The 13,116-nt window shown below is 32.5% G+C and overlaps 2 protein-coding genes across 3 annotated transcripts; one reads left to right on the forward strand and one right to left on the reverse strand.

Annotated features, from left to right (window-relative positions):
* The first annotated feature begins 2,342 nt into the window (after positions 1–2,342).
* Positions 2,343–4,879, forward strand: LOC113847757 (alpha-amylase-like). The gene is made up of 4 exons (XM_027477023.1): positions 2,343–2,429; positions 2,509–2,647; positions 2,883–3,679; positions 4,411–4,879. Exons 1-4 carry the CDS (start codon positions 2,346–2,348, stop codon positions 4,660–4,662), a joined length of 1,272 nt encoding a protein of 423 aa, XP_027332824.1. The 5' UTR covers positions 2,343–2,345; the 3' UTR covers positions 4,663–4,879.
* A 247-nt stretch (positions 4,880–5,126) lies between these two features.
* Positions 5,127–11,002, reverse strand: LOC113846028 (protein WEAK CHLOROPLAST MOVEMENT UNDER BLUE LIGHT 1-like). 2 transcript variants are annotated; one of them, XM_027473832.1, is made up of 4 exons: positions 10,890–11,002; positions 10,690–10,744; positions 8,441–9,402; positions 5,127–7,647 (listed from the first exon to the last, which is right to left on the reverse strand). In XM_027473832.1, the coding sequence occupies exons 3-4, from the start codon at positions 9,368–9,370 to the stop codon at positions 5,785–5,787; spliced, it is 2,793 nt and encodes a 930-aa protein (XP_027329633.1). In that variant the 5' UTR covers positions 9,371–9,402; positions 10,690–10,744; positions 10,890–11,002; the 3' UTR covers positions 5,127–5,784. The 2 variants fall into 2 exon arrangements, with proteins under 2 accessions (XP_027329633.1, XP_027329634.1); XM_027473833.1 differs by lacking the exon at positions 10,890–11,002 and adding an exon at positions 10,104–10,284 and having other exon boundaries at positions 10,690–10,873.
* Between the last annotated feature and the right edge of the window lie 2,114 nt (positions 11,003–13,116).

Genomic DNA, 13,116 nt, shown 5'->3' on the forward strand with positions numbered 1-13,116 from the left:
TGTAGCTTAGAAAGCTCTAATAGGATATATAAATATTTGAAGAGTTCCATTGATTGCCTCCCCTTAGCAACAGTATTAGAGTGGCCATTGTTCGATATATAACTAGTCACACTTTGAAAGTTCTTAGTGCCGACTTAACTTTCCTATCAAGGGTATACCTGTTCCAGCAATCCGTTTCAATCTAACATTGATTTTTTAGTTTGAATTTTTATAATTAGGTACATTTACTTTGAAAATAGGTTTAGGTTAAATCTCAATCCGTTCAGCTGTTTTTCCTTTTTAAACATATTTTTTTTAAGAAGGTTTGTATTTATAATAAAATTTTAAGACATCATATTTACATTGATATTATTTGTTTTAAATTATATAATTTTTTTAAAATTTTATGATTTAGTTATACAAAACATTTAAATTGATATATTTCTTTTACAAATTTAGTTGACCTAGTTTTGTTCTAATATTATCGGGTCAGATTTGAATACTAAAAATGACATTAATATTTATTTTTTAAAATTTATAAAGTTTAAAATAATCATATAATATATTTTAAATTATTATTAAACTATAAAATTCATCAGAAAACTATTAGTGGGTTAATAATTGTCATATTAGGGCTGTGTATCTGATTCTGAAAGCTGGATTTCTTCGATTTGTGCCGTGATTGGCTATGTTTGGTAAAATTCAAAGACTTGATCATCACTTCACACTAGAGCTACCATAATATGGGTTAGTTATTCAATCATTAGGACAATTGGACATGTACTTATTTGAATTTTCTCTATAATTTGGAAATAATGTTACTCTTACATTTTATATTTATGTGCAGCAGCAGGGAAAACAAAAATAAGCTAAATTATTTTAAATCGCTAAACTGATTACAAAAAATGAAAATTGATTAAACTTAAAATTGATGAAAATAAAAATAAAAGAAACTGTACTTTATTTTGAGTCTACTCTAAACTTCTATTTCTGTTATTTGAATTTTTTTTTATTTACAAATTTACTATTGTTTTATAGTTTTACCCTTTTAATTATAATCTATCTTTTCTATTTTTTTATCTTTTGACAAACTCACTTACTTTTCAGAATACTTTTTAGTTGATTAAAAGTTATATAAAAATATAAAATTTTAAAAAGTAAAAGTCATTTAAAATAAATAAAACATCGATCCAAACTCAATTACAAAATACCAGTTTGATTTTAATATTATATTCCAATTAAACTAGATTAAATCACTTATTTTTTTTAATTTTATCTTCAGTTGAAATTTATTTTATGTTAAAGATAAATTAAACCAGACTAAGAGCATTCCTGTTTAAGTATAGACGGGTTAGTCCAACCAATGTTTAGGCTTAAAATAAATTTAAAATAATTTTTTAAAATTAATTAAAATAATAAAATAAAATTAAAATATATTTTATTTAATATTTTTAAGATGCAAAATTATTTACTAAATTATTGAAATCAAATTAATTTATTAACTTTTTAATAGATTAACTTTTGTTGAGATATTACGGATAAGTAATATTTTATGAGAGTTATACGCGTACTAGGTAATTAATATTATGATAATCCGCACGTTAGTGACTTTAATTTATTCTGATGTTTACAATATTAAATAATATATATATATATATATATATATATATATATATATATATATAAAGGTTTTTATTATCCCTCGATTATTTAAAAGTAATATATTTTTATTGAGAAATAATATATCTATCATATAAAATTATAAGAGTGCAATAAATTATTTTTAATAAATTAATGATAATAATAGTATTATTATTATTATTATTAGTGACAGGTGTTTAAAATAAACACTAAACATTAAGATTAATAATTTTTATATTTTAATTAGAACTAATAAAATAAATGAGATAAATAATATAGTTACCGATTAAAAAATATCACAATAAGATAATAAATATTTTTTGAAGAACTATTTATGCTAGCAATATATTCTTTGAGCTCATTTCTTTTAACACACTTCTTTTTAATTAGTCAATTTTTAAAACACTCAATTTGAAAAAAAATCAATTATGAAACAATTGGTTTGACTATTTAAAAATTAAACTAATTACAGAATTATATAAAATGTATTGAAGATTAAATTATTAAAAAAAATTATAATAATTAAGTACTGATACACTCCCTTGTACATATATAAGTTCCCCTGTTTGGATAAATCTTTGAATCTGATTAGAGTGGGTGTAGTGGGATGTATGATCCGTGTGTTTACTAGTCAAACATTGAAATAGTTGTCCACGTAATGCGAAGCTGATCTTGCTTTGCCCATAAGAAGGCAGAGTGAGAAGGCGCTAACCCAAAAACACAAAATGAAGTCTCTTGCATCACTCTGTTTCCTCTGCCTCTGCATTTCTCTTTATCCCTCTTTCTCTTCCTCTGCCATACTATTTCAGGTATCACCATGTTTCAGCCTCTCTACAAAAGCATGTGTTATAGTTGTTCTAACATGAAGAAAGTATGCGTGTGTTGTAGGGGTTCAATTGGGCATCAAGTGAAAAAGCAGGAGGATGGTACAACTTCCTGAAGACGTTGGTTCCTGACATTGCAGATGGTGGGGTTGAGTATGTTTGGCTTCCTCCTCCCTCTAACTCGCACGATGATGGTCCTCAAGGTAATCAATGAGTCGGTTGTGAATGATACCCTGGTCAAGGTCAACACAACTTATTATAAAATACTTTGATTTAATCACCTAATCCAATACTCGAGTTAGCCACTATAGCCCACCTCAAAAGGTTGGATTTATATGGGAACATTGCATTGAGTTCATACTACAATTCAAAATTTCAAATCATCTATCCCTTTTTTTTTTTCAAACAAAAATAACATTGGTATGGTGTCACTTGAAGGTTACTTGCCGAAAAGGCTATACGACCTAGACACGTCAAAGTACGGTAACAAGGAGGAACTGAAGTCGCTGATTGCGGCATTTGGAGAGAGAGGAGTGAAATCCATCTCAGACATTGTCATCAACCACAGAACAGCAGAGAGGTTAGACAACAGAGGACTCAGCATCTTCGAAGGTGGCACACCCGACACGCGCCTAGACTGGGACGTGTCCTACATTTGCAGCACCGATCCAAGATTCAACGGCACAGGGAACCCCGACACAGGGGATGACTGGTGGGGTGCCCCTGACATCGATCACACCAATCCCAATGTCCAAAAGGAGCTCTCTGATTGGATGAATTGGTTGAAATCCGATGTTGGGTTTTCAGGTTGGAGATTCGACATGGTTGTCGGTTATGCTCCTAGGTTCACCAAAATCTACATGGAACAAACAAAACCCGATTTTGCTGTTGGAGAGTTGTATCAGAATGTGTTCATGGGTCAAGATGGAAGGCCCTTGGCTGACCAGGATAAGCACCGTGAAACCTTGGTCAATTGGGTGGATAATGCTGGTGGTGGTGTCATGGCTTTTGATTTCACTACTAAGATGGTTCTTGGTGCTGCTGTTCAAGGTGAGTTGTGGAGGATGAAAGATGCTAACGGTAAGCCTCCGGGTATGATTGGAGTTAAGCCTTCCAATGCTGTCACTTTTGTCGACAACCATGATACTTGGTCTCAGAGGACTTGGCCTTTCCCTGATGATAAAGTCATGTTGGGTTATGTTTACATCGTCACTCATCCTGGTCACCCCACAATTGTAAGTGTTTTCATCTTTGTAAAGGCTACTTAGTTACTTTCCAATTATATAAAAAGTTTTGGACTTTTACATTAAAACGTAGTTTGATATAATTTTATTAATTTTTTAACACACACTTAGGGTATATTTAGATTAACATTGGTATGCGCATTTTAACCTCAAAGGTTTCTTTGAACCGTGTTAGAATTACATGAGTTTATAGTTAAAAAATGTGATACCAAACATGCATTTAGCCTTTTATTTTTTAAAATATTCATGTTAATTTTTTTAATGTTTGTAAAACTTTAATTTTTTTTTCATATTATTGAGTAATATAATATGGTTAGATAAGGAAAAAAATAATACAAATTTTGTCAAAGAAAGACCTACCATAATTAGTTATATAACTTATTGATTGAATTTAATAAAAATGAATATTATGTTATTCAATAAAATTAATAAACCTAAATTCTAAATTAATATTGGACAAGTAATAAAATATATAATTTACCAAAAATAAGTGACTTATAAGCATTTATGGATGGATAGTTGGAGTAAAAAAAAATCTCAAATAAAATATTTTCTTGTAGATTCAATATTAGTTTTAGTAAAATTAGAGTGAAATAGTTTGTGCATGAAAGTGGCTAAAGTTAAAATTTGCAAAAACTAATATAACCATAGTCTTGAGTAATCAGTTCCTTACTTTTGTGGAGAAAATTATATATAGTTGCGTGTTTTGTTTGTTCATGCAGTTCTACGATCACTACATCGAATGGGGACTAAAGGAGCCGATAAAGAAATTGACAGAAATAAGAAAGAGGAATGGAATTACGGCCACAAGCACAGTGAATATTATGGCAGCTGAAGCTGATCTCTACATGGCTGAGATTGACAACAAGATCATTGTCAAGATTGGACCCAAAACGGATCTTGGGAACCTTCTTCCACCCAATGTCCAGGTAGCTACCAATGGACAAGACTATGCTGTGTGGGAAAGAAAGTGAAGCACCAATACTAGATATTAAGTTGGGCATGCATTTTTACTTTTACTAGAATAAATAAAATAAAGACTTTGAATAATATACATACCAATTGTAGAAGAGCATAAGATAAATCTTCGTGGGCTATATACAAATGAATAAGAATGATATACTAACAAAGGGCTGGTAGCCAAATCATTTGTATCCTTCGTTCAAGTATGTTTATTGAAAACTATTTATTGAACTAAGCGGTGTACCTAATTGTATCCACCTTTTTTAAAATAATATAACAACAACAACGTTTGCCATTTGTTCGGACTAGGAGAAAACACAAGACCAAAGCAGAGACCAAGGCTATATTATATTAAAGAAAGGGTAGAACTGAACCTTAGGACTCTCTTGGCTATATAGAGAGGAACTAAGTTGTTTATCTCATATACCTTTCTCTTGCTTGGTCGACGTTAAGGTGAAAATAAAAATGAAGAAAATTTATTATTTTTTATTAAAAGAGCAATGTTACAACACATTCTTTTGAATAATGCACTCTTGGTAATCAAAAGTCTTGAATTGACTGCTGATTACAGCAAGATCTAATGATCCATACCTGTGAAACTGCTAGAAACAAATGGAACTACACCCACCAAGGGTTCAAGATTCAACATTTACTCTGCAAATTTTATTTTAAAGATCCGTGACTTTAGCCTTTGTATGGAATTTTCCATATATTGGGAACCATTTAGAAACTTCTTATTTATACTGACTCAACTAAATGACGTTTATCCAATATGCAAACACTATGCCATTCATAATACTACAAATCTCAAACTCAAAATTTGATTGTTCAAATCTGACACATATCTATACAAAAGTCGAGGTTCAATATATTATCAGAAGCCTATGCACAATACAGAATCGTCTATTTTTTATTCTTTTCTCACCAAGGATGATCAACTTATTTTTTTGTCCTCATAAAGTGCGGAGTAGAAGACCATTCACAATCTTCTCAGTGAGATGGAGTATAATTCAATCAACCACACATACGGAAATCACTCAGATGTACAAATATGGTATTATTTTGAATAATCTCCAAAAGGATGAGATGCTCAGATAACTGCAACATAACAATGCAAATATTTTCAATAGAGATTACCCTGCATGAGTTGTATGTGTTTTTTTTCTTGCAAAGAACATAAGAATCCGAGGGAAAAATGACTTCTTTTTCTTCTTTCCGTTTTTTGTATCTGGGGATGATACATTGTTGCTGTTTGTATGGACATAAGCCTTTGGACTGGAAAAGTAATGTACAGGAATAGATGCACTACGAGCTTGGTTGACGTTATCTGCTTCCTTATGCCGTTCAAAACTAACCCCGGGACTTCTATTCTGCTTTATCACTCCTTGGCCTAATTCGCCAGCCTTTCGTTGTTGCTCATGCACAGCCCTCCATTTTCTTAATTCATGTTCTACACCTAATTTTCCTTCCCTTGCCTTTTCAGCTTTATCCATTGCAATCTTCAGAGATTCCCTTCTAGAAGCCATCTCTCTATTCACATCATTCAACTTCTTCAAGGTTTTCAATTCAGAATCCTTAGCCATATCAATTTCAGAATTAGCAGCTGCAACCCTCATATTGGCTTGCTCTTCTGCATCGTGGGCTTGCTTACTGAGATTATAGTACTCTTCCACTGTAAGTGTCACTCCAGAGGATGAATCCACTTCATTGTTGTTCCTAGCTAATTCACTCTCTTGCAATGCATTAATTGCTGCTATTGCCAACCTTTCAGACGCCCTAGCAGCCTCTATTTCCTTCTGAGTTGCAAGTAATCTACTTTGCATTGTACTGGCCCCAGCCTTGGCTTGCTCCACCTCCTCCTTTATTCTCCGCAGCTCTTCACGTGCTGCTTGAGCAAGCAAGTTGGCCTGATTAGCCTCTTCAGCTGCTTGCTGTAGTTTCTTTGGTAGCTCAACAATTCTCTCTCTGCCTTCTTTTTCCTTCATCTGAACCAAAACTGTTTCTGATCTAGTGTTGTCTAGTTCAGCTTCAAGAGATGCAACTGTAACGGAGGCCATTCCCTCTCTTTGCCTGATGGAGGCAAGAGATGATTTCTCTTGTTCAAGTTCTGATTTTAATGATGTTGCAGCCACCTTTAAGTAATTTACCTCAGTAGTTGCTTTCTCTATGTTGAGCTTTACTTCCTCAAGTTCCGTTTTGGCTGATTCAACTGCTTCTTGTATTTGATTGTGTGTCTTTTTCTTTGGTTCTTCTATACCTCCTTTATCACCTTCATGGTCAGACTTCGATTCCATATAAGCGTTTAATTCAGCTTTCAAATCAAGCAGCAAAGAAGAGGCTGTGTTCAGTTTTGATTTGAGATCCTTAGCAGACAAAATTTTCTGGTTGAGTCTATGGAGTTCTTCTTCTGCCTGTTTAAGTTCCTTCTCCCAATTGAGAGAATCTTGATCTCTTGCCATGACTGTTCCTATCCTGTGTTCCTCTGCCTCCAAGTGAGCAGCATGTGCAGATTCCAAAGACTCCTTGGTAGCAATTAGCTCAATAGTCAAGTCTTCCACTGTCTTCTCTACTTGCTTTGATGAAGCAACAGATTTGTCAGCTTTCATAACAGCTTCATCTTTTTCAACAACTAAGGATGCATACTCCTTACGCAATGCTTCCAATTCCTCCTTCACAGAAGCTAACTCTGTAATAGCAGCTGTATACCTGGCTTTGGCAACCTCAAGTTGTGCCTTGGCTGCAACGCTAGAATCATCTGCAATACCCTGCTCCATCTCTTCCACTCTGAGCTTTGCAAGTTCTGAGTCTTGTCTTGCCTGACGCTCTTCTGTCTGTGCCCTCTCTAGATTAAGTTTTAGTTCTTCTATAAGCCTCTTAGTGCTGTCCAGCTCCTGTAGTACTTGGACTTTGGCTTGTTCAGCAGCCACTGACCTTTTTTTGTACTCTGGGATCTCTTGCTGTGCCTTTTCAAGTTCTTGTTCTACAAGCTTTCGTCTCTGTTTATTCAGATAAAAAACTGAAGTTAATTGCAATTCCAGCAGAAAATGCTACCATAGTCATTAGTACAAATAATTTATCATAAGATGCAATTCTATAAAATGTATCTCCGTGCAGCAACTGCTTTATAGTTGAAGCAAAATTATTTAACTTCCAGAATCACACATTTCATAGTTTCCTTGTAAATAACATTCAAAAAATTAACTTTATTATAATATTTTAACAAAAATGAGATATATAATACACTATGCTCCTTGCCAAAAGAGTTTATAGGAAAATATTAATCAAGAACAATGGGACAAGTTATGCATAAAATGTAGTCTAGCAACAAAATGCCAGGATAGTAAGTTGTGGAGATTCAACAATATTTTTTTAAGGTAAGTTTCTGCACATGCCACACAACTAGAATTGAGAGAAAAGAAAATATACAGGAAATAATTCCAACTTTTCTAATATATGTGTACATGCCCTTTCATGTAAAGGTATGATTACCCCTTTGAAGATGTGGCTTGACTCAGCAGATAATAAATTTCACATTATTATAATATACATTGACATGAAAACAGCCATCAAAGCAAGCTTTCAGTGTTGGTTGTTCTTTCTTATCTTCTATAACTCAAATTAATTATCAAAACAATAATGAAAGCTGTTGTTCTCATCGCTTTTGCTCATATCTCAGCATTTTTCTTCATATCCTATCTTCTAATGCACATTTGGCTTATCCCTAAGAAAGAAGCATTCAGAACATCCAAAAGAATTCTCTGTGGAAAAATAAATGCAAGACATATATACCTCCACGGTCTGGATTCTATGAGCCTTCCAGTCCACAATTCCTCCAAACTTGGAAACAGCTTCCTTGACAGATTCAAAAGGAGCTGCTGTATCAATAAGGCCTCTTGCAGCAATCTGCTTGGCATTTATTAGTGAGTCGACATCTCCCACAGCAACATTTGTAATCTTGGCTTGAGGCTGATCTGTTTTTACTTCTTTGTGGTCATTTGGCAACTGTTTTGTTTCAGAAGAGGAAGGCAAGAGTTTCATCTGATCATCAACATCACTGCCACCAGTAACAGTAGAACCACCATCCTGCTGCCTGATTGAGATATCTTCTAAAGCTCCAGGTTCAGAATCTGCAGACTCGGCTCCCTGGTTGCTTTGTTCTGTAACATGAACTGTAAAATTTGGGGTTGAATCTAAATTATCTATTGGAACATCAGTAGCCTTGGGTAGTGGTGGGTCTACTATTAGTTCTTGGGGATCATCAGTTTCCAACTCTTTTGTTTCAGAAGAGGAAGTTGAGTGTTTCATTGAATTATCAACGTCACAGCTATCTTCTTGCTGTCTGTTAAAGATTTCTTCTTCTAAAGCTCCAGGTTTAGAATCTGCAGACATGGCTCCCTGGTTGTTTTCTTCTGTTAGAAGAACTGCAACGTTTGGGATTGAAGCTGAATTTTCTGTGGTAAGATATTCATCTTGTCCTACAGTTTGACCATCAGAAGCACTTAAGGACACTGCTGATTCAGAAAACTCAGTCAGTGGCAAATGAGAGCCTGACTCCACTCTACTATTATTAACAAGTTGGTTGATGGGAGCTTCAATGGAAGACTGATTATTGGGTTGGTTTATCAGTTCAGTATTTTCTTCAGCAGTTTCTGCCAGTGGCTTCCTTTCAGCACTTCTTGAAGAGGATTCTGAAGGTGACTTGTCTTCTACATCCTCCATTTGTAACCAGCAATTAGAAGTGCCAAAGGTACCTAAAAGGTCAAGAAATAAAGAAAATGAATCAGTGAAAAATCGAAAGCTGTTTTTTCCTGTACAGTGAATTCAATTAGAATTAGAAATAAAATATAACTATGTAGAAGTTTCAAACAACTGAAAACTATAACAAACAGCAAAATGATAATTGATTTCCATATATAATCATTTTTCGGCCCCTCGTTGTATCTATTGGGAAGTTAACTGATATTTGATCAAGGTTTAAGCCTGAAACACTAAATAATGCTCTTTATTATGTTTTCACTTTGACATTCTTCAGAGGACAGATTGAAAGTTCTTTATGAAGAATTCTAATTACAACCCCCCCCCCCCCCAAAAAAAAAAAAACGACAAACATAAAACCAAACATCCTAAAGTTACAGTAATTTGTTATACAGCGGCATGAATTTGAATAAAGTTATTCTAATATACGTTGCAACCATCAAGAACTGAACTTCTAAAGTTACTTAAGTCTACAAAGGGCTTGAACATCAATTAATGAAAGAAATGCAGAAACTTATGATACATGAAAAACTATAGTTCTTCCCTCTGCATACACATTTGCATTCAAATAAAAATTACGATCACGAAGACAAAATGAGAAGACAGAATATCTAGGTACATGAAAATAAATACCATGCATCTGATACAAAAGCAAGTTCAAATCTTTATATTGAAAGCCAGGTTAACTCTTTCCTACCTAAAACAATTCACACATATTCATTACACCATCTGTACTGGCTAAACTTTTTGAAGACAAATATGTCAGCTTTCAATTGTTAACCATACTAGGTAACATGTGGACATGTCTGTAGGTTCCAACCAAATCCGTCGACTGGACGAAATTTCCCCAATTCTTAACTGGGTTGTTGAGAATTCTTCTGATATATGTATATACAAGGAAGAAAAAGAAAAACAAAACCTTATGGAAAAGTCCAAATATGGCAGTTGTCAAAGGCAATTGATATCATATATTCCTAAGCTTTGTTTCCTCTCCTATAAAATGCAGGCTTTTAGGCAAGCATATGGTAAATAATTATATCCAGCCCCAGCTACAATTCAAAAATACTAATCCAAACTCTGCATTATTTTTTTATATAGGACTTTATAATAATGAAAAAATTTATTACATGGACATGCAAAGAGTGGATATGGAGAGGAATTGAAGGTACAAGGAGGAATTGAAAGCAGAAGGAACAAAAGAAATTAAGCAATTAAGATGGTGCGTTGAAAAAGCAAGAAGAACAAAGGAAGCGGAAACAAAAGATAACGAGAGAGGAACGTACCCTGATTAAGCAGAAACGAAACTGGTGATTGAAAGTTAGCAGATATTAATGATCACTGAAAATTATTGAGGAGGAAACACCATGAAAATTAAAATTAGATTCTGCAAAAATAAATTCAGGGAGGAAAAAGTTGCAGCTAAATTTAGCAGAGGGGGAAAAACGGGAAACGGTCAAAATGGTGCACAGTTAGTGGAGCCTACCTTGTCACACAAACAAAAAGGTCCACTCTGTGCTCTCTCTCTCTCTCTACATTTCAACGTGAGAGTTTGTTTGGAGCATGGTTTGGTTTCTTCATCTTTTGATGCAAAACAGTAAAACACGACATAAGAACAGAGTAGCCTATAAAAACAACTCATAATTTTAGTAATTTTTAAAATTTATTTTTAAAAGTATTTAGCATAATTTATTTTAATAAATTTTATGATTAAATTTAACATATAATTTTTTTAATCGAAGAAACACTTAATTAAATTATATATCAAAATGTACTCAAAGTCAACTGAAAACTCAAATGTCATAATCAATGGATAGGTCACGGCCAATACCAGCGGAAGCATTCAATTTTACTTTTCTATCCATCTTATCTCTTAATTAGATAGCGAATTAAAAAGTAACTTTTTAGTTAATAATTTTTAAACAAGCATTATTTAGCAAAAAAATACGAAATTAAAATAAGTTCTGATAAATCATGTGATTCATTGATGCGGTTGCTTACGGTTATGCAGCGTTGATCAATAACAATTAATAAAATATTTGGTGGCGTCACAATGGTTTGCGTGTGACGCACGTAACATCAAATGGGCAGTGTAATTTTCTTGTTGGGCCCAACGGCTCAGAAGAGTCCAACCCATATGAGACAAAATGTCACCCGTTGGGTCCATACGTAGAAGGAGCACCGTTCGATGATAACCTGGGAATTTTCAATCATGCTTCATTTATGCCTGGCATTTTCTTTGCTGTCATCTTTTGACTGTTTTGTAGTTTCATGTTACAGTTCTTTAGGATTTGTCATTTTGATTATGTTTTATAGGATGGGAAAAGAGTAGCTGTTGAGGTTATAGAAATAGAAAAAATTATAATTATGTGTCATATCAAATATAACCCTTAATGCTATCATAATCATTATAATTAAATATTATTATAATAATTATTGTTATCTTTACTATTATAATTAAATCATAAATATTGCATTAAAGTTACTAATTAATTTTTAGTATCACTTAACTCCTTCCTCATTTATCTAGTTTTATTCAACTCTTTTTTTATCTCTAAATTTTATTGTTCTTTCATTTGTAGTGACTCATTTAAAGCTTTAACTTGACTTCTAATTACTTCAACATCCTCTAGATTTGTTGGTTGACTTAAAGATACAACTAAAATCTTACTTATAGATTCAATACCAAAGATTTTTATTTTCTTCTTTCTCCCAATTGAGTTTATTTAGGTTGCATGCCTATTAATTATTCACTACCACCTCTATTATTCTCTCTCAAGGATGAATGTTGAGATGATAATTCAAATCTCTTTTGTTTAAACTTTTTCTGTATCAAATTGGAATAAAAATAAATCAAAGTTTGAAATTAGCCATCATATTTGAAAAATCTATTATACAAGTAAAGGATATAAGAAATAATAGACCACAACACAGTAGCAACAAAGTTTACTTCACTAAATTAAGGTCCACTTAATTTTGAAATTTCAAAACTTGCATTTGATCATAAGGTAAGCAAAATGGATTGATCAATTTATGAAATAATTGAATAAAATAAATTTAAATTATTTTAGACACACTAAACATAAATAATTATCATAATCTATCTATGAACACAAGGTCAATATATACACATATACATAATCAATTAGTACAAATAACAAAGTAAAGCATATGCTAACATAATGTGAGTTTTATGGTTTGCAATTATGAATTAAATATAAGAACTTAAATCGTTGAAAAAATTGTGCAAAGGTGATAATTCATTACACCTTTTAACAATGATAATTTTCATGAATAAGTTTATAAGGTAAAGGCAACGAACATTTTTAGATAATTTTCACGTAAAATATTCAAAACTTTTTTTTTAAATGATTCAAATAACAAAAGTGAATTGATATTGATACATGTATGTATAATTTAAAGTTATAAAGCTTTATTTCCAATCTCAACTATATGCTAATAACAAAAGTAAAAGGAAAAAAAGGAAGTAAATTTCATGTTGTATAAAGAGTGAGCTAAAAACCTGAATAATTCCTCATTTCATAAGGCAATTAGAAAGTTTTAGTAAATGATAATAGCATCAACTTGTCACTAATTTATTAAAGGATTATAAAAACATATTGATGCAAGCAAGAGAAGTACGATAGTCTATCAACCACTAAACTATATTTGGTAAGAAAGCTTAAGCAGCATATAATCCTTATCTTATACTA

This window comes from Abrus precatorius, unplaced genomic scaffold (genome assembly GCF_003935025.1).
Source record: "Abrus precatorius isolate BTA unplaced genomic scaffold, Abrus_2018 Scaffold8, whole genome shotgun sequence".
Taxonomy (NCBI): Eukaryota; Viridiplantae; Streptophyta; class Magnoliopsida; order Fabales; family Fabaceae; genus Abrus; species Abrus precatorius.